The sequence below is a fragment of the Pezoporus occidentalis genome, unplaced genomic scaffold (genome assembly GCF_034315485.1).
Source record: "Pezoporus occidentalis ecotype Australia unplaced genomic scaffold, CSIRO_AGI_Poc_V1 ctg118, whole genome shotgun sequence".
NCBI lineage: Eukaryota > Metazoa > Chordata > Aves > Psittaciformes > Psittacidae > Pezoporus > Pezoporus occidentalis.
Genome location: NW_026912972.1, coordinates 243,813 through 270,062, shown reverse-complemented (window position 1 = coordinate 270,062; position 26,250 = coordinate 243,813). Strand labels below are relative to the sequence as shown.

Below are 26,250 nucleotides of genomic sequence, written 5' to 3'. Positions count from 1 at the left end.
TTGGCCTTCATCTAGCCCAAGCATTTGTCAGGACCCAGAATCAAGGGCAGTCAGTAGAAGAGACTGACACCACAGCCTGCAAGAGACACAGCGGAACATCAGGCCAGTAGGTCAAGGGAGGGGATTCTCCCCCTCTGCTGTGCTCTGGGGAGACCCCCCACGCAGTCCTGAGCCAGCTCTGGGGCAACAACGCCAGAGGGATGTGGAGCTGCTGGAGCAAGTCCAGAGGAGGCCACAGAGATGCTGCGAGGGCTGGAGCAGCTCTGCTCTGGAGCCAGGCTGAGAGAGCTGGGCTGGTTCAGCCTGGAGAAGAGAAGGCTCCTTAAGGGGAGACCTTAGAGCAGCTCCAGTGCCTAAAGGGGCTACAGGAAACCCGGAGAGGGGCTTTGGACAAAGGCCTGTAGGGACAGGACAAGGGGAATGGCTTTAACCTGGAGCAACCTGCTCTAGTGGAAGGTATCCCTGCCCATGGCAGGGGTTGGAACTGGCTGAACTTTAAGGTCCTTTTCAACCCAGACCACTCTGGGAGATTCTATGATCATGAAAACGGTAATAAATTCATGCAAACTTCTGAAATTCAGACTACAAAGGCTAAGATGAAAGACCCCAGTTTGACAGCAGAAATAACAATTCAACGGATTCAAAACAAAGAAAAATCACCAAGATCAACGGAAGTAATCTTAATCAAAAATTCACTAGTGACTCAGTGAGCAAGCTAAACAGGCCTCAACCAAAAGTGACAGATCACTGGCAAAAACAGAGGACTAAAAATATGAAGCCTAATTGCTCTCATTACAAAGCTTTTGTAATTTCCCTTTTATCAAGTACTGCTCATCTGACAAGGAGGACTGGCATCTTTCAGCCAATCTGTGCATCTCAAAAAAACCCATCAAGACTAATAAGGGGCCTCTGCAAAGCCCTGTGGGCATACAAGGAGATGGCAACCATGCTGCCGAGGTGAAGCTGAAATACACATCAGCTGAAAAACAATTGCCTTAATTTATGTAACTCATTCAAATACTACAACTGCATCTCTTGCACTTTTATCTTCTGATTGCAGTTGCACAGAGCGATTGATAGCCACAAAGCCCTGAAACAAGTATCCTGCTGCACTGTAAAATGGTCATTGCTTTTGTAAGTCCCTTGCTCAGCACTTGACACACTCCTGCTTAAAGGGTCACTAGCTTTAAAATTGTTGAGTTCTCTGCAGCAGATCTTTATTCTGCCTCAAGGAGTTCAGCACATTTAGCTCTGAACAGGGAAAAACTAAGTAGGTTGTAACCTGCTTCGCTACTGAAGTGCAACTGCATCTGAAAAAAAGCCAAACCAGATCATAGCACCACAGACAGGTTTGTGCTGGAAGGGACCTTAAAGCTCTTCCAGTCCCAGCCCCTGCCACAGGCAGGGACACCTTCTACTAGAGCAGGTTGCTCCAAGCCCCTGTGTCCAACCTGGCCTTGAACACTGCCAGGGATGGGGCAGCCACAGCTTCTCTGGGCACCCTGTGCCAGTGCCTCAGCACCCTCACAGGGAAGAAGAGCTTCTGCCTAAGAGCTCATGTCAGTCTCCCCTCTTCCACGTCCCTCTTGTGCTGCTGCCCCAGAGCTGCAGGATCAGGGCTGCAGGGGGGTCTCCCCTTCATACAGCAGAGGGGCAGGATCCCCTCCCTGAGCTGCTGCTCACACTCTGAGGGTGCAGTCTAGCACACGGCGGGGTTCTGGGCTCAAGCGCACACTGAAACAGGGTCATGGGGTGCTTCTTGTTAACCAATACCAAGTCCTTCTCCTCAGGGCTGCTGCAGCCCATCTCCCCTGCAGCCTGCAGTTGTGTGGTTATTTGGTATCCACAGGAAAGGGTGAGAGGAGTCTTCTGCTGTCTGCAGCACGACAAAGTGGGGAGGAGTAGGGGTGCGAGATCTGCACCTGCTGAGGAGTTACCCTCTCATGGCTTTACACCCCATGCATCAAGACGAGCAGAGGTCTGGTTGCACCCACAGCCGGCACTGCTGGGCCTGGTGTAGAGAGCACATTGGTTACGGAAGCGAGAGCTTCCTGGCTGCGAGCACAGTGACAGGGAAGCTGCACATTCATTATCATTTTGATGACAGAATTATTTAGGTGACTTTGTTAGGTAGAGGATAATGACACACATCCTGAAGGTGTGTATTCCCTATGCAATGCCTAAGAGCTCATTGTTCAACTGGGAGCCCCAAGAAACAGCCAACAAAGACAGGAAATTATGAGATCTTTTGAGCAGTGAAAAATGACTGTTGACTTGCCACAAAGCTACACACATAAGAGGTTTTGATCTATACAAAGCACCCCTTAATTCCAACGTGCACAAAATTATCTGCTTTTAAGACTAGTAATCAAAGTTAGTACCATGTTTTTTTGCGGAAGACAGTGTTAGTTTGCCAGCACCAAACCACAGAGTTCTCTGATCCCACTGTCAGAGCAGCTTTAAAACACAAGACTGCCCGATTAAATTACACCTGCTTTCTGTATGCAACTACTATTATGTATTTCTGCAGTAACTATTCTCAGGCCGATTTAAACTGCTTGCCAACACACTTAAGGTGGAGCCAGCAAGTCACTTTTGGGGCAAGCATTCTGTTACTGTGCATGTAAAGGCTTTTCCTCAAATGATAAAGAACTGTTCACTCTATTTACACAAGTCATACGCCATCAGACAAAAGAAATCTGGTAAGGTTTGCTATACTTCGACCGAATTTAAAGTCTATTTAGAGAAGCAGCACTTGATTTACAATACTTCTGTGACACAGCTGTCAGGTAAAACTAGTGCTACCCCACGGCAATGACTTTCCACCTTCACTTGAGTTACAGGTGACATAAAACAGTGAGTTCCAGGAGCTCACCATAAGTTTTCATGCCCTCCTCAGCGTCCAAACAAGAGTCTATAAATAACTTGCATGTTTAGAGGTCATACCAGCATATTCACCTGACATTTTTTGCATCTGAGTTATAAATGCAAACATACTTTGCACCACTTGACAAGGAGCCTATGAATCACGTAGGGCTCGGTCAGTCCACATCCTGCTTAACTCCTCACCTTTCTCTTAAATATGAGTTAGTATTAAAATCCAACATGTTCATGAACCTTAACCTACTCAAAGATTCCCTTCCAATACCCACGTCCCAGCACTGCTGGTGAGGCAGACAGGCCCATGACAGGCTTGTCAAACAGCTCCTATCCCTCCATACAGCCACGGTGGTGAACCCAGGTGATGGTTTATGTCAGCACATGACTAATCCACCCATTAACAGCTTACAGTCACACCGGGCTGCTCTGAAAGTTTACTCAGAAAACAGGTAAGAGGCTCAGTTGCCCTATCTGCTCCTGTACCGCAGGGAGCAGCAAGCACCATGTGTTTTACCTCTGATTTTCAGAAGAAAGCCTTTAAAGCAGTGGCTTCCTCCTGCAGCTGCCAGCGGCGGCAGGAAGTGCCCACTAGCACCGCTGCAGAGCTGCTGCCAGTTACACGCTAACCCCAGAATGCGACCGAACCACAACGTGCACAGGAGCCCGGAGACCCCCTGCACACTCCCCAGCACCTCGGTCACTGCCTTCGGGCTGAGCCAGCGCCGGCACACGCGAAGGGGAAGCCCGCGGGGGCTCACGGGGGCTGCCCTGGCCGGGGCACACCTGTGCTGCTGCCCCCGCGGCCTCGCTTACCTGCTCCCGGGCGGCCGGGCTGAGGCACTCCGAGACCGCCTCCATGGCCGCGGCTGCCGCTCACTCCCGCCGCCGCTCCGCGCGCAGGAAGCCGGCAGGCCAAACCGGGCCGGGCCGGGCCGGCCCCCGGGGGCGGGGCGCTGCTGGGGAGGCCCCGGGGAGCCCGCGGGCGGGTGCGCGCTGGGGGCTGGTCCCTGCTGCGGAGGGCGCGCGTAGAGGCACAGAGCGGTTTGTGCTGCAGGGACCTTAAAGCTCACCCAGCTCCAACCCCTGCCACAGGCAGGGACACCTTCCACTAGAGCAGGGTGCTCCAAGCCCCTGTGTCCAACCTGGCCTTGAACACTGCCAGGGATGGAGCAGCCACAGCTTCTCTGGGCACCCTGTGCCAGCGCCTCAGCACCCTCACAGGGAAGAGCTTCTGCCTAAGAGCTCATCTCAGTCTCCCCTGTTCTGGCAGGTTAAAGCCATTCCCCTTATCCTGTCCCTACAGGCCCTTGTCCAAAGCCCCTCTCCAGGTTTCCTGGAGCCCCTTTAGGCACAGGAGCTGCTCTGAGGTCTCCCCTTAAGGAGCCTTCTCTTCTCCAGGTTGAACCAGCCCAGCTCTCTCAGCCTGTCTTCATATTTAGCAGAGCTTCAGTTCCTCTGACCATCTTTCTGAGATGGGTATGACTAGACAGAGACTAGCTTTTTAAGGGTGTAAAAAAAGAAGAGATAGATTAATACCCACTTTCAGACAACGCTCTTTAGGTTCTGTGAGTACTGCCCTGCTCCCCCAAGTGACAGTGATACAGCAGGCAAGGACCGGGAGAGAGCTAACAGCTCTCAGCTGAATGATGCTAAATGGCTTTGGCAAGCAATCAAGTAAAATGCACCCCTGTCTTCCCAGATCATGGCTCAGCTCCTGTAGTTACAGAACTGTATGCACTTGGTTTTTATTTAGCGCTGTCTAAAGGATCCAGCGGAGTGTCAAGTGCCAGGAGGAGCAGGAAGAGTGTGTATGTAGGAATACGGAGAATTTTTCTGGCAAAATTTGCCAGGACTTGCTTGGAAATCCCAGCAGAATGAGCTTCACTTCATGTCAGATCAATTCAGGCATGCTGAAGTGTGTTTTGAATGCTGTGAGCTCCGTGTTAGTGAAAAATGGAAGTTGGCTGGTATTAAAAAGACCTCCCAATCCTTCAGTTCCTTACCCACCAGGTCAGTGGGACACTTACATGTTTGAATTTACCCTGAGGTATGTAGGATACCTTACTTGTACGTCATCAAGTAAGCCAAATAAAACCAAGTATTTTTGCTGTTGTATAGATTTAGAAAGTAATTAGAAAAAGGTGTATGTGGGGGTCCTCAGTAATTTATGCCTTGTACAGGAAGTACTTGCACCTCTAGAATTTTTTCTAAGTGACAGATAGTACAGTACTTGTACAGATTTACCAGTGAATGTAAGGGGGAGATAATTCTCATTAACCAAGAAAACCAGAACAAATTGTCTATTTTAAGGCAAGATGAAAATATGCATAATTTGTCCTTAATGGTGGCTTAAGCCACAACACTGAGTTACAATGCTTCAGATTTACATGGTTAACATCACTCCCCTTCTCTATTAAAACTTCTACATATAAGCAAGGCACATTGGAAGAATTAACACCAGAGCCTGACCCTTGCTACCTTGGGGTGAGATGCCATAGTCCAGAAGTGCCATCTTCACAGCTGACAACGGGGCTTTTTGGATTTCTGCAATGCTTGACAGTGTTTACTGCACCAAAATTAAAAGCTGAGCAGTGTCTGGGGATTAGGCCTCAACTTCTGTGGGATTCAGGGCCAGTCACAGAAGATGGACCTGCTTGGCATTGCAGGAGCAGTAGCAATTCCCAGGGACATCTCCAGGCAGGTCACTCAGCTGGGGCAGGACATGCCAGGGTCTTCCCACAGTTATTGTACACCTGTGGTGTTCTTTGCTAAGGGACTCAGAACTGTAGGGTACAGTACCTGAATAGGAAAGTGTTTCCTGATCACATTATGTTGGCCTAGTGCCTCTTCAGTATAAACCTTCCTGGGGATGAAATGGGTGTCAGTTAAACACAAATTTAATTTACAGACATTGTTGACTGCCTATGAAGTGTGCTGGGCAGACTATACTGCCTAGCTTCCCTTTCCCCTTTCATCTTGACTATTTTGCTTATGCAGGCATACCCATCATACCCTCCAGCTAGCAGGTTCACCAAGAAGAAACTTCACACAAGGCTACAGTGTACCACTGAATCTCCAATCACCAACTTTCAGAGTAGCTTAAGACTGACTTTTTCTAATTAACAAAACAGTACTTTTGAGGCAGGTGATCATGTTCCTGCTTCACAGGAACATCAATTATTTCTGTGGCTGTTTATTTTCATACACATATTGAAGTGGACTTAAGACAGTTCAGATTTACTTTTTTAAAGCAAAGTTGTGTCCTTTACCCTGTATTGAAGGAAAAAACAACATGTAGGCTCAGGGGTTTCAAGTTGTAACGAAAGATGGAGGCTTTGGAGACCTTATGACAGCCTTTCAGTACTTAAAGGAACAATAAACTGTTTACTAGGGTCTGTAGGAATAGAACAATGAGTAAAGATTTTAAACTGGAAGACAGAGAGTAGATACGAGGAAGAGGGGTGGTGATGACGGGGACAATGAGGGTGCTGAGGCACTGCTGGCACAGGGTGCCCAGACTAGCTGTGGCTGCCCCATCCCTGGCCATGTTCAAGGCCAGGTTGGACACAGGGGCTTGGAGCAACCTGCTCTAGTGGAAGGTGTCCCTGCCCATGGCAGGGGTTGGAACTGGATGACCTTTAAGGTCCCTTCCAACACAAACCAGGCTGGGATTGTATGACTTCAGTAAAACCACAGTTTGTTTTACAAATGCAACCCTTTCCCTACCTTAAGCAGGGTTTCTCCCTGTGCCAGGGTGCAAGTTAGACATCTGTAATGTCCTTTATTTAAAGGAAGAGTGTGTGGCCTTTTCAGGGACAGTGGGACACGGCTGGGGTCCAGGGACTGTAAATGAATCCAGTTGAACTATTGCCCCCAAATGTAAAATAGTGCCAGCCCATCCAAATTAGCTAAAACACTGTCAGCTGCATGGCAGCACTGGGAAAAGAGATTCTCCACACTGGGCTGCCAGCTCATGGGAAACTGAGCTCTGTTGCTGGGTGGAGGCTTTGCCGGGCTCCAGGACCCACACCCGCTGCCTGGGAAGGAGAGCACAGGGTTTAGTTGCTAAAGGGCAATGTGTTGTGCTTGTCCCTGCAACCGGAGAAAATCTGGTGCCAGGAAGAGATGACTCTCCTTGAGTTCTATTGTTGCTGCTGCAAAATTGCAATGGATAAAATGAGCTGCTTCAGCTTCAGTAATTCTCCCTGAGGTGAGAGTTGCCTCCTGCCTGAGCTCTTGTCCCTGCAACAAGTGAAACTGGGCGGGAACTCAAATCAGGTGAACATTTTTGGATGAAATCAGCTGAACTCAAACGTGGCACTGATTTCCGTGGAGCCAAGATTTCTGCTCAGACTGTGCCTTGCATTGTTCTTGGGGTATTGTGCCATTTAGTGGCATTTACAAACACTTGTGTCCTCTAATCCCGCTGATCTTTCCCTTCATGCTTTTTAGGCTCACCCAGCTCATCACAAGAGACTTTTTGAAGCTGCTACTCCCGGCTCCTCTCCCTCAGCATTCCCACACCCCAGCTCCATTCCCTGTTGGGTTTCCCAGCCTTTTCTTTTGCTCCTCTTCCTTTTTTTAATTTAACTAACTGCTTAGAGCGTGATGCTGTTGCTTAAAGACTAAAACCAACACCAGCCTCTCCAGTGGTCAGCACCTGGGTTAAGCTCAGCTCCGCACAACCCAATGCATCTCAAGGAGGCAACTGCCACAAATTAACAACAGTTTCCTGGTTTATTTCTGCAATGCAAATGCTACTCAGTGTGAATATGGATTTATAAGCATTGGTTCAAGTGCCTCTGAGTGTTACCTGCCAGCACGCTGGGATGTGCAGCTTGGATATGCCGCCTGGAGGGTGGGTGTATGCTGAGTGAGGAAGTGTTCTGTTGGTGCTGGGGGTTATCTTCCTCTAGCTTAAAAAGGAGGTTGTGAGCTTCAAAACTGTTCTCAGAATTGCTTTCTCAGGTACAAAAGCTCATTGCACGGTCCAGTGGGGACTGTAGGGTAATTGGTGTGATGGGTGGAGAAGGAACACTAAAGAGCATCCAAAGGAGCATGAGCAGCAGCTCAGGGAAGGGATTCTCCCCCTCTGCTGTGCTCTGGGGAGACCCCCCTGCAGTCCTCATCCAGCTCTGGGGCAACAACGCCAGAGGGACGTGGAGCTGCTGGACTGAGGCCAGAGAAGGGATGGAGATGCTGCAAGGGCTGGAGCAGCTCTGCTCTGGAGCCAGGCTGAGAGACCTAGGCTGGGTCAGCCTGGAGAAGGCTCCTTAAAGGGAGACCTTAGAGCAGCTCCAGCACCTAAAGGGTTACAGGAAACCTGGAAAGGGGCTTTGGACAAGGGCCTGTAGGGACAGGACAAGGGGAATGGCTTTAACCTGCCAGAACAGGGGAGATTGAGATGAGCTCTTAGGCAGAAGTTCTTCCCTGTGAGGGTGCTGAGGCGCTGGCACAGGGTGCCCAGAGAAGCTGTGGCTGCCCCATCCCTGGCAGTGTTCAAGGCCAGGCTGGACACAGTGGCTTGGAGCAACCTGCTCTAGTGGAAGGTGTCCCTGCCTGTGGCAGGGGGTGGAACTGGGTGAGCTTTAAGGTCCCTTCCAACACAAACCAGGCTGTGACTCTATGAAATACAGTTAACTCGGTGCACAGCTCTCATAACTGTGCATCTCCCATTTGAAATAGGACATTGTAAGAATGACATTAGTTCAGGGAGATATCTAAGCAGGAACAAGGCTCATGGTGGAAATACACATTACATGGAATACAATGCTAAACTGAGCATGAGAAAAGCAGGTAACAGGAGATGTAGAAGCAGGGGGGAAGTCAGCAATTTTCAGTTTGAGAAAGCTGGGAGGTTCAGTGTGAGCTCATCGTGGGTATGTCTGAGCAGGGAAAAAAGGCAGCAAACACCACACAAACAAACCCCACAAAAAGCCCCACCAGCATGACTGTGCTTAGGACAGCAGCTCCGGTTGTGATGACACAGACTTGCGCTTACCTCTCTATGTGGATCACACTTCCCTTTTGCAAACATGCAGATGCAAACCCCACCATGCTTGCACACAACACCACACATTCCTCCACAAACACAGGTCTTAATCCTAAAAATAGCTTTTGCAGAACTGCGTCCTTTTACCTCTAACTCAAAGGGAGCTGTGTCAAAAGGAAGGTCTTCAAAGTGTTTTCCAGCCTAACTGGGTCTGTGATTCTTAGAATTTTGGCAACATCCCTCCAGATCACATTTACTACTGTCCCTCCAAGTGTTGGTAACAGAAAGTAAGTTTCTTCTTGTGGAGAAAAAGGATGGCAAGAACTTCACACTGGCAGGAAAGTTTGGTTTCTCTGCCTTTTTGAGGGTTCAGAATCTTGTTCTTCTCATGTTCCAGAAGCCTATAAAAAAAGAATTCTATGGAGTAACACCCATGTGAAGTCATAAAGACAGAAAAAGCCCTACGCATGCATCTCACTTCATCATCCCTGGCTGCTGTGGGCATCCTGGCACCCTTGCAGCTCAGCTGGCAGAGTTAACAAAACCTCCTTGTAAACCGTAACCAAGGCAATGAACTCGAGTATACACAACTAAGTGCTGCTTAGGAAAACAATGTCCGGTTTTCATAAGCAAAGTGCATTGCCAGTATCAACAGAGGTTTTTCTGTTGAGGCTTGAACATGACACAGCGAGGAGGAGGAAGGAAACTGCTGAACCAGACACAAGTGCTTCTTGCTGCACTCAAGTCAGACTGAATCATGATAGTAGAAAAGCTTGAAGACTCCTGGGTAGCCTAATGCATGGCATGATTATCATTCACCTCAGGGAATCCAGCTTCCAAACTCAAATGCAATGCTGTCATGAACATTCAGATAGCATTAATGCCTCACTGCCACCAGAAAGCTTCAGAAATCTGAGATACTGATGTATGAAGAGATAGATGATCTTTCAGTTTTAGAAAGACCAGATTTAAGAATAGTTCTCATAAGCTAATAAATTCCATACCAAGTCTTAAAACTTTCCTGTTCCTTTGCTCAATCATGGGGAAGATACAAAAAACAACCCCACAGAATTGTAAAAGATGAGACCAAAATCCCACACTTTGGTTCAGAGCATTTCACACAACCTGAGCACAGAGACTTGTGTAACACACAAACAGAAACCACCAAACAACAAAACCCCATATGCAAAAGTAATCCAGTGAGGGACTTACTTGTAGTAAAGTGCTTCTCTGCCACCTCCAAACCTCACCAGCTCTAAGGAGCTGGAAGCTGCATTAACAACCATTGCCACCATGACTGCAGACAGAAACATAAGGTGGGGAAAGAGAAGGAGCATTTGAAAATTCTGGGAGTGCCACAGTTTCCTCCTCAAGCTCTCCAACTCAACACACACAAAAGGCAACCAACATCCAATTCACAGGAAAAGCCAAGTCCAAAAATTCAGACTGAGAACTAAAACAGAATTATGTTTTCAACTCAAAATATTTAACTATATTCATGACAGAGAACAGACCAGTCTGGCATTGGAAATCATCAGAAATCATCTGAAATCAGAGCTTTAAGATCCTTTGCAAACACAGAAGAATCTCATTATCAAATAGCTTCATAAAAAATTGACAGTTCCTGCTGAGAAAGGTCCAGTTTTCTGATACAAAGGGCCAGTTAGGACACCCACAGAGGAAACCTGACAGTAAGAACTGTTACACTGTTTCCCAAGACAACCCTAACTGCAACCTAAACCTATTTTCCTGAATGGGACTCATTCACACAATGCAATCTGACAAGCCTGAAGGTTGGTGGCTCATTTGAAGGTTTTCTATGGAAAGTTTTCCTGCAAGGACATTCCGCAACCGATTTCTTTTTTGTTTTTAAAGTTTCTCAGAATGCCAGAGCTTTGTTTTTCTTTTTTCTCATTAATTCCCAAGCACTGGGAGCAGGGAGTACGAACAGGCAGATGTTCCCCTCTGACATGCCAATGATGCTGTTGTGTGTCCTCTGTGTTTGAGGGGTCAGCATTCTTGGTCTTCTTGCTTAAGATTTTGAGCCAAAGTCTCTTCCTAGACAGAGGGGAAGAGACCCACAACTAATGGGGAATTTCTCCAAGACCACTGTCCACTCTGGAGAAATATTGTTTGCCAAAAAACAATAAATTATATCTCAGAGATACAATTTAAGCATGTGATCAGTGTTGTTGACATGGACCTTCCCCCCAGCAATAAAGAAGAAGAATGTTTATTCTGCAGAGCACTGCAGTGAACAGTGTGTACAAATTTACAATGTAAAAGACAATTAGGGAGTTGTGTCCTACTTCATAAATTATACTGCCATGCAGTCACATGGGGCCACTGCTAAAAATACAGTCTAGAGAATAACTGAAATCCATCATGAGCTTGTATGGATTACCCAAGTAAATCCTGCCACAAGGAACTGATCTTCTTCACTATGAGGGTGCTGAGGCAGTGGCAGGGGTTGCCCAGAGAAGCTGTGGCTGCCCCATCCCTGGCAGTGCTCAAGGCCAGGTTGGACACAGGGGCTTGGAGCACCCTGCTCTAGTGGAAGGTGTCCCTGCCTGTGGAACTGGATGAGCTTTAAGGTCCCTTCAAACACAAACCAGCCTGGGATTCTGTGATTTTAAAACACCTCTTAAAAGTGAGGTATTCTGTAATAATTTCCACAGATCCTTGCTGTGTTTTAGAGGCATTCATTACATTTATTAGCTTAGGAAACACTTGGGTTTTGGTTTTTTTTTCTTTTTTGTATTTTTGGTCCCCCTTCTCTTGTCTTGGAGTTTAAAAATTACATTGTTGTAAAACATACAAGTTACTCAGGAAGGTGATATGGCCTCTTTCCCTCTGCTCCTTTGTCCCATACCTTCACATGCATGCTTATACTAAAGAACTTGTCAGCAACTTCCTCAGTGACTAACGCCTGGTGTGGTCTCTGTTGCACTGTTGGGGTCCCCTTGCATACTAAGCCCTCTCTCAGCTGGAGATGGGTTAGCTGCAAAGTAAATCCCACTTTGAAATGCACTGTACTTGCAGTAGGAGGGAGAAGTGCTTGAATCACATCCTTCAATTCAAACAAACCTTCTTCATGAGAAAATGCTGGAGAGTTCTAAGTGACTTCAGAGGCAAGATTCAGAAGAAAGTTACATAATGCTGTAGAAAACCTACAGAATCCTGTAAAAATAAGATTTTCATAAGCACTGTAGCTCCAGAGCCTGGAGAATGGGGAGATAACTGTACATAGCAGTTAAAGTAGTATGCCCTATTTAGAAATAACTGAATTGTCCTGTTTCCATACTTGGAAAAAGCAGAACAGGGATGAAAGAACAATTCCAGCACAGGATGTCAGCTGGCAGCTCTGCAGAAGCATGCTAGAGCTATAAACCCCTAACACTTTCCTATAGGTAGTATATTCAGCAGAGAATCAGTGCAGTATCATAGAATGGTTTGGAAAGGACCTCAAAGCTCACCCAGTTCCAACCCCTGCCACGGGCAGGGACACCTTCCACTAGAGCAGGGTGCTCCAAGCTCCATCCAGCCTGGCCTTGAACACTGCCAGGAATGGGGCATTCACAACATAACTTCTTCACAATGCGTGTTTTCTCTCCAAATAGCTCTGGTCAGCAAGTGGTTGCTCCCACCAGAGAGGAATCCGGACACTCCTCGACAGCAGTTACCTTTAACAAAACCACGTTTTGTATGCCCTGTATAATACTGCACCCATTTGGATCAAGACCATTACTCATGAGAAATAAGTTTTGTAGGAACCTTGGAAACAGCTGGATCACTCATTCAACTACATGAATCAGAGATGTTGAAGCTACAATGATACCTAGAAAGGAAAATGAATAAATCAAGCTCCCTAGCTGACAGGATCTCACCAGAGAAGCACACAGTTTCCCAGTGTTGCCTCTTGCAATACTTATTTATGTGAAGCTACATTCAGTGGTTTCTTCCACTTGCTTTACCCAACTCTGTATAAAAAGGAAGAATATTCTCTTCTAGAGTGACCACACTGATCCTTTTAGTTCTCCCTGTATTAGATCAGCAGTATTTAGCAGCAACTGTTTTCCCTGTATAAAACTTCAATAAGGCTGAACCTCAAAACACAATTAGAACAGCTGTATTCCAGAGTACTTTTTGCATGCTGTATTTGTTTGATTGTAGAACCTTTAATTACAAACTTTTGTAATTAAAGTCACACAAGACTTCACTGCAGATTTTAGAGGGCATAAAGCCATCTGGCTGAAAGAGGGCCAGGATGTAAACAGGGCTACTTAAGGGAGATAGGAACTAGTAAAACCCCTCCACAGCAAGTCCGTAGCACATACACCTCAAAAGGCTTTAAATCTTTCTTCATAACAAAGTGTGTGTTTGGCATTCTGGTTTTCTTTCTTTAGAGAAAAAAAACAGTATGTTTGCTGTAAGATAAGCACTAGGGTTAATCAGGTAGTGCAAATGAATTGGTAACATACAGTAATGGACAACTGCTGCTTAACCCCAATATAAATACAAAGTGAAATAATAAGTGAAAAACACAGAAAGTGAAAGATGCAAGGTAAGTTACCACCTTAATGACCCTGCCCTTTTGATAGTTCAGCATCTTTGTGTGATACCACAATTAAAAAGGTGAATTATGGTTTTGGTGCTCATCTGACATTTCTTTACAGTGAGGGAACAAAGCTACAACCAGTGCTTCCCTCCCAGGAGCAGCCCACAGGCACCCAGCACATGGGGAGGTCGGCAAGAAGGCTCTCAGTAAGGAAGTACACGTGCAAAATCAACTGATCCATTAGTAAAGATAGCTGAAGAGCAGACACATTTATCTTGACCAAGCTCAAAGGGAAAGTAAGCACAGCAATCAAATCTGGAGCCTGCAATATGCAGCAATATTTTATCCAGCTTCCTTACAGCATAAACACAGGTTGGGGAGGGTGCCGGGGCTGGGCAATTGCAAACATCTTTTTGAACATGGACATAAATGAGAAGTTCTGTTCCTGACTAGTACAGCTATTAGAAATATAACTAAGAACTGACATTCAGCGTGGTCTGTTTGACAGCTCTGTACTCTTCGCTGGACTGCAAATCTCATCTGAATAAAAGCTGGCAAATATTGAACATACAGCACATAACATCTCTGCACTTACAGCACATTAAAATGTAGATACAAACCTCAGCAGCTGTTTAAAACAATACTCAAACTACCAGTCAGGATAAAGAAACCATAAATACTGAAGTAAAGGTTACAAGTTTCAGACTGATTTATTCTTTTAAAGCCAAGTAAAATGAAGATCATAAATTCCACATAATCCACTGAAAAATCCCCCATATATATGCTCTTGAAGAGATACAGAGGCAGTAATAGATTTCAGATGTTACTGGATAGCCAATAGCCAGAGCTGCTTGGCCAGACACTAATGAAAAGTCTGCTTCTTGGCCATGCAAGTTATATGGTATTGAGAAAGCATGCAAACAGGCAGTGTGAAGTAAATAAGATAGGAAACATAAAAGGTGCTGAAAATACTGCAAACTAAGCAGAGCACACAGTGGGATACGCAGAAAACATTACATAGATTAAATAGACAAGATGAATATAGAACAAGAGAGCATGAGGGAAGTAAGATACCAGAGAAAATGAAAAATCAGGAAGGGTGCGGGCAGGGGAGAGGCACAAGAGACAAGCACCAAAGTCCAGGGGACCCAAGATTTAACAGCCATATCCCACTTCCTGTACACAAGCAGCTCAACATCAGTTAAGTGATTGGTACTGAACAGCTTCCAATGCTAAGACAAATTGCTTCATTATTTGGAAATGGTGTAAGATTGCTATTAGATCATGTGAACTGCTGTTATTTCAGTAACACACTAATGGGGGACCTTCCTGTTTTGCAATAGGTCAGAACAATTTGTCTCTTCAGATTCAGTGGGAAAGTTTGGAAGAATGTCATGCCAAGAACTAGTCAGTGAAGTTGCACAGGTCTTTGCCATCCATTAGGAGCAATTCAGAATCCCACTGTGCTTCTTGTCCAAAAAAACAGAGACTGAGAGACTGTATGTCCCTCTGGAGAAGAACAAATACCAGCACTATTTTGATATCTTTAGACACAATAAACTTAGACATAGAGATTTAATGCCAGCAGAGCAATTGAGAAGCTAAAAGAAAGGAATTATCTTTCCTGCAGGTGTGGCATTTGTCTTTGTTGGGAGGGCTCACAGGAAGCTCTTTTTGGGAGTCTAGTTTTCAGGAACAACTTGCATCACACAGCAGCTCTCTTCAGTGAAGAGCAGTAGCCCATGAAGTGCAGCTCAGAAGCACTGACTAGGGCAGAGAAAATCCAAGAAAGGTCTTAAAACTGCCAGTATAGCACATGCAAAGTCTGGTACAGTTATGATACAGGCTTCTCTTTGCTTTACAAAAAAGTAAATCATACTATATACTAATAGCACAGCAGGGTAAGTTCTTGGAAAGAGTAACTTACATTTAAAGAGTGAATTAGATGTTTTTCAAATTTAATACTCTTGATAGAAAAGAACATTGTAGTTTGTAGATACATGCAGCAAAGCAAGTCTTAAGGCCGGTATATCAGAGGAGTACTGCTGATTAATTATTCCATCTAAAAACACTGAGAAGTAGCTTCAAGCCTGCTTACACTGGCCTGAAACCCACAAGAGGGAGCAGCAATCAAGCAAAGCAAACACCGTGTTTCTAAAGAGACAATACTTGCCCCACACAGAGCCCATTCCTGCATTTTCAGTGGAAGCGTTTAATTACTTGACTATTCAGTCGTTGAGGATGCAGTTGAAAGTCATTAGCACTATCTAATCTGACCTTGGGATAAGAAAGGGGATAGGAGACCACAGTGGAAGGCAATACTGCTCTCTATGCCTACCGAGGATGTGGCAATTGCCCCTTAAATTATTAGCCTTACCAAATGCATTTCAACCACCTATGCAAAGAAGCTAGCCAAAAGTGGCAGGAGAGTGTGGGACTTCTCATCCCTCCTGTATTTTTTGGTACTGCCTTCCCTTCCCAGGTTTCTCCCTCTGGGATTATCCACAGTGACCTCAGGAGATGTTTCATTACATGCACCTCCCTACTCCCCTGACAAAGGGAGAAAAATAGGAATCTGAATTTAACTGAAACTATATCGGGTATCATAAAAGAATGAGGATTTTAAATTCATCTCCAATGCAGTGTAGTGGCTTGCAAACCAGTATCACAGACAAAAAAAATCTCGAACCCAAAGCAACAAGCTCTCTGCTCCTTGGGAACAGACCTTGCACACATCAGTTGCTCAAACACTTTTATTAAAGCTCTGACTGCCTCTCATGTTTCCCTGACTTTTTAAAGGCAGACATCTGTTACGGATACAGAATTACTCTGAGCCACAGACATACAAAACATGACTGGTTTTAGAAGCATGTCTGCCAGAGAATACAAGATTTGCTGGTCATCATTCAAGAACGTTAATGTCAAATGTTATTAATAATCACAATACAGGTCACTAAAGTTAAAACAGGCTTGTAGGTTTTATGAAGAAAAGCAATGCATGAGGAAGTTATACACCAGAATAACTTCAATTTCTTCTCTTATGAGAGAATTCATGGAGAGTAACATTCAGGGAACATTCACAGCAACCTCTCCAAAGCTTCAATGATGCTCACAGACATGACACCTCACACACATGGACAGTAAAAGAGTTGAAACTAACTACAGTTTGGAAAGAAGACCTCAAGGCCTTCCATGTCGCCAGAAGCAATGATGCTTTAATAAGCAGCAAATCTCCAGGGCTCAACATCACCAATTAAGCAAGGAAGTCACACAGCCCCTTGAAACCTGAGGTGCTGCCTCGTCTCCTCCAGGTCACTGAGAATTCCTTCTGACCTTTTGCACATGCACATAAATCTATTACTTTGTCCGGGCTGATCTCCCAGTGTCCACCTGCTCTTCCCTGGCAGTTACATGAAGATATTGCACCAGTGTACCTCATACAGTGTAAATCGCTCTGGTCTACTGCATTACAAGTAGCATGCTGATAAAAAATGTACATTTGTCAAGCCAATTATAGAAAGAACACAACCCAAAACCTACCCACCACAAAAACAAGTAACCAAAAAACCATCAGTTGAGACTTGAGGACATGAATGGCAAATGTATGCAGCTACTCACAGCAAACAGTGAAGCAAGTAGCGCTGCCTGACCATTTCAAATGGCTTTTCCAAAGATCCAGGGATTGCTGCTGATCAAAACATCACCTAAATAATTGTATGAAGAAATTTGAATAAATTGTATGAAGAAATTTGAGAGCTGCTGCCAGTAGCTAGAGACAAAGTGATTGTGGGCAGACTGATCTGTCTTCTTAAGACTTTTACAGGCATTTTAAATCTGCAGATTCTGCATGTGTCTGATGGAGTACAACTTGTTAGAGAATGCAAGTGTGTAAATATAGCGCACAGCTTGGATACGCTCCATCTGCAAGTAACTGAGAAAGCCTACTTGCCCCTCGCAGAAGCATTTAACGCTACTTTAGGTCTAGCCACTGCAGAGGAACAGACGTGTGAGCTATTTATATGCAGAGATAGAGGTGCCAAAAAAGGTTTTAAAAAAACCTTGAGGTCATCAAGCCTCAGTCTGTGCAGAAGATGTAGGATTCCTGCTCTACAGACAGGCCTTCATACAGCTGCTAGCAGAGAACAAGCAGCATAAAGTAAAACGGGAGCGAAGCACTACTTCTCTGAAAAACACATTTAAGTCCGTGAAGACAAAAGCTGGGAGTGCTGAGTGTCTGACCAGAACACGAACATGTTCAGCTTCATACAACTGGGTTTCCTTAAGGCTTCTTTTGCTGGGGGCTTTTTAATTCATAAAACCATGTAGGGACAGGACAAGGGGAATGGCTTTAACCTGCCAGAGGGGAGACTGAGATGAGCTCTTAGGCAGAAGCTCTTCCCTGTCAGGGTGCTGAGGCACTGGCACAGGGTGCCCAGAGAAGCTGTGGCTGCCCCATCCCTGGCAGTGTTCAAGGCCAGGTTGGACACAGGGGCTTGGAGCAACCTGCTCTAGTGGAAGGTGTCCCTGCCCGTGGCAGGGATTGGAACTGGATGAGCTTTAAGGTCCCTTTAACCCAAACCACTTTATGATTCCTCTAAATAAAACATGTGCAATGGCGTAAAAACCTCCAGCGCCACAACTCATGAAATGGTTATGTCACAGTGAGTAAGTAACATCACAAAATCATGTTACTGCTCCATTCATACAAGGGGGAAAAGGCTGCACATAGTTATTAACTTCACAGGGCTTTTGAAGGCCTGGCGATGACAAAGTTATCTGGAAATAACCCGGAATGTTCACAGGACACTCCCCAGTTACCTTACTTACTACACTCATGTGAGACCTTTCCATTTTGCAGCAAAGTCCACATCACTGACAGCCTATAGTACTGAGACTAGAAAAGCCACTGGAGTATAAACTCCAGTTTATGCAGATCCAGTATAGCATTCATAGCAGGCCTGGGAAAAGCAAGGCTAAATCTCTTCAAAGGGAAGAAGCTCTGTCATAAATCCACCTATGTATTCCACTAGGGATAAGCTTGATAAACTGTCACGGTTTTGACAAAAATGCCATTACAACCATTCTGCTGCAACAGACTGCTCACATGCTAAGAGTTATTTATCAGACTATCATAACGTGACATGCTACAAAGACCCTACAGCTAATATCCTGGCAAGTACCTAAACACAAGGAAACATACACAAGAACACATCACAAAGGAATCGGCATCAAAGGCACACTTAGTAGATAGAAATTAGGATGTCTGATAATATTTCAAGTGTATCAAATACCCCATGTTATTTTTTATCTGAACAGCAGGATACAAATCCATCCATGCATTATTTAAGAGACAAATAAACGCACAATGGCATCCTAAGGAAACTCTGCATAAAAAGATAGGTCCATGGAAGCAGCTCTTTAGCTTTGCAAGAAACAGCTAATGGCCTGGTTTTTGAAGAACTTAGGCAATGTCTCATTCAGAAGGAGGTCACTCCATATTAAGCACATACCAGAATTTGCTTTACAGAAGGCTAAATACTGAACACAGATATTGGGCACTGGGCAAGCAGCAGCTGGGACAGCCAGAGGCCAAAGAGCTCCTTAGCCCAACCTCTATTCCTCTCTGGCCACTTCCTCCACTACAACCTAGGAATAAAGCTCCACTACACCAAACAGTGCTTTGAGGGGTGGGAGGAAAGGGTGTCCCAGTTGTCTGACATTTCCAAACAGCAGCAGAGATGCACAGTGGTTTCAGTGGGGAACATCCACAAAACATCAATCTTAAAGCCTCAGGACTGGATGCCTTCCTGTTGAGGACACTGCAGCTTCTCTCCAGGGCCCTGGCAGCCAGCCCAGCAGCACACTCCGCCTGCAGAGCCTGCTTTCCTGCAGCCACTGAAGCTGGAGTCAAACACAGAACATCAGGCAGGAACTACCCTTGGACACGAGCACCAGATTCAACAAGCGCTGCATCTCCCCGTGTGCACTGATGGCATTTTACTTTCCATATCAGACATAAGATCCTACTTAGCTTACTGCAGGAAGCAAAAGACACACTTGCTTTGGAGAATCATGTCCAAGTTTGACTTGGGAGGTGCTACTTATATATATAAGAAGAAAACGTGGCCACCCAAATGGCCACTGCAAAAGATGCCATACACACACTACAAGCATAGATGTTTACACACACTACAAGATGATATTTACAGGTCCACCTCTCCAGTGGCCATTTCTGAACCAGAAGATCTTTGCCATGATCTGCCCTCCCCTGATGGAAGATTTTCCCACTAAAACACAAGCAGGTTCATTAACTTCAAAAGCTTGATGCAAAATTGCGCTTGATTTGTTCACCAGGCTCAGGTTTAGCAGTTCTGGAGATAAACCGTCTGGATGACATGTAACAGAGCATCTCTATAGCTCTGCTGCAGTATTTACCTCTCACAAATAATTACCTATTCCTGCCACGTTATTTATAAAATATCCTTTCTACTGTGCGTGTTTTGATGGCATCCAGGGACCAACTGATATCACAACTCACCTGTCTAAATATTTACACTATGTAACATAGTGTCATTATGATGGGCAACGCAGACCAACTATAACCCTGATACCATCACTGGGTCAATACTATCCAAGTTGTCTGGCCTATACCATCACCCACCTGAAATAAACTAGCTGATCAGGACTAAACATGATGTGTGCTCTAAATTAGATGTTTCATGCTGTTTAGCTTTTGTTCTCAAAATGGCACGTAGGTAGCAAAGCAGGGGACAGCTTTAGTTTGCTACTACTAAAATCCATTCCTCACCTTCATGCAGCCTCATGTGCCTCAAATCAAAGCAAGCCTTCTGGCAGTCACTGGAAAATCCTATACTCCGACCTCTTTACAGAAGAACACCATACAGCTTTCATTCTAGCCATCTCTGCTATGAAGAAATTAAAGTGTATACAAACTCTTTACCAGCTTTCCCTCCTTCTGTAGTTTTTGTTAGTCCTGTACATTTTACATAAGTGTACTGTTGAGAGTATTGAGCATAATTCCCATATAAGAAACCGTCTCTATTCGACCTTTAACATTTTGCTATGATACTGCATCAGCTGAAAGAACAGCCATTCCTCACCTCCACCAAGGCAGATGAAGGGTATACTTTTCCTTCCATGATGTTCAGGATTGAGCTTCTGCCACGTTCTTGCATCAATTTCACTGCAGCAGAAAGAACTCTAAATAGGCCAATTATCATCAATCCCATAAAGACCCCTATCCAGAGGGCCAGCCCACAGAGGCAGCTGCAGAACCTGAATATTCACGTGGTGACAGCTTTGGCATTTACAAGAGGAATTCACACATTTCTCCTGCGCTGAATCCGTACCTCCTTCACTATTCCTCTTTCATAGCTTGTGGGCAGGCACCGCTTGATCCAATCTCCTTAGGGCATTAACACACACTGCTATAGCAGGCAGCTGCCACCCGTCCTGCTTCGTCCTCCAGAGCAACAACAGCTCCAGTCTTAACTAGATGGATACGAGTGACAAGAGACAGATGGCAAAAGTGTTCTTACCATGTGCTTCTTTCTGTGGGAGATACACTGCTGCACAAGTCTGCTGCACTAAGAGCCTGACTTAGACTGCTGGTGGAAGCCAAGGGATACTTCTATATCTCAACAGATTATAGTTACCTTGTCCTTTGTTCAGCTTTCAAATGCAGCAGCAGTGGCACAGCTGAACCAAGACTGCCCATCACTCCTTGTCCATCCACAGACTGCACCATAGGGTGGTAAGGAAATGACTTCTCTGCTCATCCCCCTTTGGTATCTCCATAAGGAATGATGAAAAAATTTAATTGGCCATTTTTCATCACAGCCATGCTGTGAAGCTTCCCTCCGACAACAGAGCCAATCTGTGCCACAGGTATTTCTGTCATTAACTAAAGAAACAGAAGATGAGGAGCAACAGGAAAATTGAGTAATAAAAGGCAAATAAACCCTAGTGCTAGAAATGATTCTAGTGTTAAAAAAATGGAGGCTGACTCACAAAGAGCACAGGCTGCACAACAAGTAACAACCATGTTCTCTCACTTGTGTGACAGTATCTGGAAGAGAAGGAAGAAATGAGGCTTCAAAGTCCTGTTTATTCTAAATCCTAAGACCTGATCTAGTTGTAAGACCAGCAAGGAGAAAGCAATTTAAAGTGCTGACCTATAGTTCCAAAATTAGTTTCGTTAAATGCATTTACCAGTAGTGAATGCCATTCTGGTGACACGAAAGCCAAAACAAGACTCTAGGAAAGCTGTGCTCCTCACAGTACCCATCACCCTCCATAACTAGATTTTTTCGTGTCTGGTAGGTATTGATGCTCTTCATAATTACTAGGGACTTTCTTATGGGCTCTTCTATGTTGCTACAGCATTAACAGGACTTAAGCCCCCAGCTTCATAGTCCCTCAGTGAAACAAAGCACTAGCACTGTTCTGAATCCAACAGAATTGCCCATAGCCTTGACACCAACAGCTAATGTTTAAGTGTCCACACAGAGGCAGAGTTCTGCTAAATCTAAGTAGAACATTACATTCCTGATCTTAAAGAAGCATCAGAATAGATAGTATGCACACGTACACATTTTCTCATGCACAAGCTATGTACAAAAATAGTATTTTCTCCTTAAATCAGCCTTTCATTCTTCACAGCCAGTTAAGCCCTGTGTGCTACAGGGGTGTTTCTTCCTGAATACAGCTCAGTTCTTGTGCTTCCTATCCGTCAGATGTGTTCACTGAAACACTCAAAACTAAGGAGCAGCAAGGGGAATACAAAGAGCAAAAAAAGCACCATGAAGTTACCTAATTTGGCATACACGTTTGGTTCAAAACCATCAGCTGTTGGAAGCTGTTGCAAGCTGTCAAACACTTCCTCTGACATACGGCATCGTAACGGTCATCTCAGTGAGTGTGCCAGCACTGCCCTGCTCCTTTACAGCGATTTGCCTAAAACCTGGGATGTTTGGGTTCACAGAATTGTTACTAATTTAAGAGGTCCCCACTGAGTGCCTAAAATTGAGTAATTCTTTTAATTTCTATCGTGGTAGTAAGAGGAGAGTTCTTTTTCCATGTGCTCAGATATTTATACAGCCTTATTTTTGGTGTGGTATGCTGGTGGAGGATTGATATTCAACCTATGGCAGAGGAAAAGGAAAATATGCTACATCATACATTCTCAGTAAGCCAACTATGGCTCTGGGTGGCATGCTTCATATATTTAGACTCGGGCAAGCAACTTTACCTGAATAAGCTGCAGCTAAAAAAAAAAACATTTAAGTCATTTAAGTCTTATTAACAAAGCCTAATCTTAAGAAAAAGAACTTAAAGTTTTCTGTTTTAAGGAAAGTTCTTCGATTTTGGTTGGAATTTACCTTAAAATGAACCCATTCTGTGTTTCCCTTGTCACATTTATCTGAGCAAGACTTAAAGAACAGGACAGTAAGCTTCTACACCAATATGAATAAAACCAGAGAATCTAGAATGAAAAATCGCTTTCAATAGCAGGGAAATCCTGAATAGTAAGCCATTGTCATCAGGACTTTTGGAGGGGTGAAGGAACAAACAAAAATACCCAGGGATTTAACTACAAAACACATTTCAGAGATAATGAGCTGCCTCTTTCAGGAAAATACCAGCTCCTTTCTAAGCAACTGCTGCCTCACCCTTCCCTCCCCTCCAATCTCCTTCCTTTTCAGGCAAAATTCCAACAGTTTGGGAACTGCTTCTGTACTAAACAATAAGGGATCCACCTCACTTTCATATTTAACCTTCACCTGCAACCCAGCAGACTGGACATTTCACAGCATCTATACAGCACTGCAGACACACACCACCAGCTCAGCAATCTGCTTTCTAGTATGGACTAAACTATGTACAGATGGAGTTCATTAAAATAAGCAGTGTGGCAAAAAGCAAACCATTCACATGATAGCAGAGGGCTGCAGCTGTTGACCAACTTGGCCACCTCCAAATAACTCGTAACTACAGCATGTAACACAACCCTTCATCAGTTGTCCACCTCCCTGCAAGGGAATGACTGCAGGAAACACTCTCACCCTTCCCGTCCAACAAGGGAAAGGGTAAGGAGAAGAGATCAGGTTTAAGATGACACAAGTGATTTATCCTTCAAGACTTCAAAAATCCAAGCAGAGACTGGAGATATTAGCACTGACCAGAGATATTAGCATTGACGAACCCTGGTATGAAAATTCTTTCATGGGGGAGTCCTTGCTTGTCTGTCTCTACAGATGGCTATGTAACACATCCACACTGCAGGAAAGGGGAAAAAAGGTATGCGAATGTTGGATTTAATATTAGAAACTGACTCCCACTCCCCACCACCGTGGACAATGAGAAGCCCTGCCAAAGATGTGGGATCTTCAAGCTCCCTCTTTTTATCAAGCACAGTCTTCACGTTCATGACAGGTAAAGCTGCTCTCAACTCACTGCCATTAGAAGTTCACTGCTGAGAAGCCAGACACCACCACAAAAAGCAGCTTTAAGGACTCAGATACACCAGGACACTATAAAGCTACAGCTTTACAGAGATGAGGAGAGTTTATGTGACATTGTGGTTTAGTCTCAAAAATCCAACGCTATTTACATGAGTACACAGACATAGCGTATCTGCCATAATGAAATTGACACAATGATCAATTTTGATGCACAAGGTATGCAAACACTATTATTTCTTCTAACTAGAAGTATCAATAAAACCTTTGCGAGAAAGCTGCCTCTTTCTCTATGAGGTCTTGTTTTTAACTCAGTTCTGCTAGGGCCAATTAGTCCTCACCAACACAGCAGCTTCAGCTTTACTTCCCCAACATGTAATTTCCTTTAATTGTATTTGGAGGATATTTATAAGGCTAATTAACATTCATTAGAAGAGTCAGGTCTTTAGCAGAAATTACCAGTACAAATCAAAGCTCTGAGTCATGTTTTTGAGGTTTTTCATGGTTTGTTGGTTGGGTTTGGGTTGGTTTGGTTGGGGTTTGTTGTTTGGTTGTTTTTTAAAGAATCAATTTGATAATCTAATCACACTGAGTTGCTCAGGGAGATGGAATTACCTCACTCAATGCACTGAAACAAGCTATAGCATCCACATCCAAGTCTGCATCTCCTCTCCTTTCCAGCAAATCCCAAAATTCACTTGGAGATAGCATATGGACTTTTGAGTAAGTGTCAGAAAGAACCGACACTACTCTGAAGCTTTTATATAAAATCATCTTACTTCCACACATATTTGGACCTCAAATGACGTTGTCCACCAACTAGAAAATCCAGGTTTTAGCTGTATTCAAGTGAATTTTAACCAATTTCAAGTGGAATGTGAAACAGAACCCCTGAAAGCATCAGACCTACAGGACACCCTGAAAGCATCAGCGACTTACAGGGAGACTGTTGCAATGGGATGCTCCCACCTTTGAGGAAGAGGAGAAATAGGAAGACTTGTACCTGCAAAGAAGGGAGGCCACAGGGAGATACCTGGTAGTACAGAGGCTGGTTCAGTTGCAGTTATGCACAGATTTACTGTCCTGCGGGCTTCACTCTCACAAACCAAATCTGCAAAAGTACTACCAGGTTTCACCATATGATATTAGTATTGCACCTGCAAAATGGGGAGGCATCTCCAGAGAATCCTGCATTAACGCTTAAAAGCATCCCAACAGCAACAAACATGACAAGTCCCTCATCTTTTAGGGGGGGGTGTGTGTGGTTTTTTAGCTCTCAGCTGTCATTTTCAACTCTTTTTTGACAAAGGTCTAGCTTTGGATGGCAAGTGGGTGCAACAGGATCTTATAAAAGAAATCAGCTACGCTGTCTGCTTTCCTAGATGGGGAAAGGAAAAACCTCACTGCAATCACAGTTCAAAGCTCTAATCAAGTTTTTCACTGTTATTCAGTCTTTTGACCATAAGTAGATGTATATGCAGAAATGTATGCCATTTCTGGCCAGGATCTGAGCTATGCTTGCCCCTTTCTGCTTGCACACACTTCACACAGAGCTTTGTTGCTCTGAGAGCAGGAGGAACAGATAAAGCTGATAGTTCTGCTCCTGAACTCCAACCAGGATGCTTTTCTAGAAGTATCATAAATACAACATCCACTGCACTAGGCAGCTTATATTCACAATAAGTAGGTCCAGTGCAATTTTTGCTGAACTCAGGCTGTGGGTTATGAAGTAATTCCATCTAATGTAGTCACTTTGTAATTGATTTCAAATGCTAAAGGCCAATACTAGATTGAAACCATCACGACAAGAAAGTAGGTGAAGGACTGGCTGCATCAGGGTTAGCCTTCCAGTCAATTAATCTCATTAATAGTCCTTCAATTGTGGCTTTCTATCTTGTCAAATCCAAGCAGGAAGAGACAGGTCTGCTACAGAGAAAAAGGCCTCTCTCATAATGCTTTCACTAACGCCCAAGATGCTGAAACCCAAACAGCTGGTGCGGATCTCTAATCTGCTTCAGAATGGAATTGCAGATGACCTCTGCCCCCTGCCTGTAGCCTGAACTGGAGAGACTGGCCCAGTTCATGTTTTGGTTATTCAGGATGAAGAAGGCCAGTCAGTACGTTTCCCACACTAAGGCAAAATACAAAAAGGAAAAAACAAGCCACAACCACAACCAAAACCAACCCACCACAAACCAAACCACTTCCCTGCATTCACAAATTCACAGAAATGTTTGTGGGTCTATTTTCCCCCCTCTTTTAAGGGGTTAACTTTTTCATTTGATTCCAAGCATGAGTCAGTAGCAGGGAAGGGAAAAAGACAGAACATTAGGGCAGGA

The 26,250-nt window shown here is 44.6% G+C and overlaps 1 protein-coding gene across 2 annotated transcripts in view; it reads right to left on the bottom strand.

Moving 5' to 3' along the window:
• The window catches only part of LRRFIP1 (LRR binding FLII interacting protein 1), a 108,064-nt gene that overhangs the window by 66,737 nt on the left and 15,077 nt on the right, over positions 1-26,250 (bottom strand). The window contains exon 1 of one of the 2 annotated variants that reach the window (XM_062642239.1): positions 3,694-3,758. The exons of the other annotated variant lie outside the window; for it this stretch is intronic. Coding sequence (XP_062498223.1) covers positions 3,694-3,738 — 45 coding nt within the window. The 5' untranslated portion in view covers positions 3,739-3,758. Of the gene's footprint in view, positions 1-3,693; positions 3,759-26,250 lie in introns of those variants that run through there. 2 annotated transcript variants of the gene reach the window in all.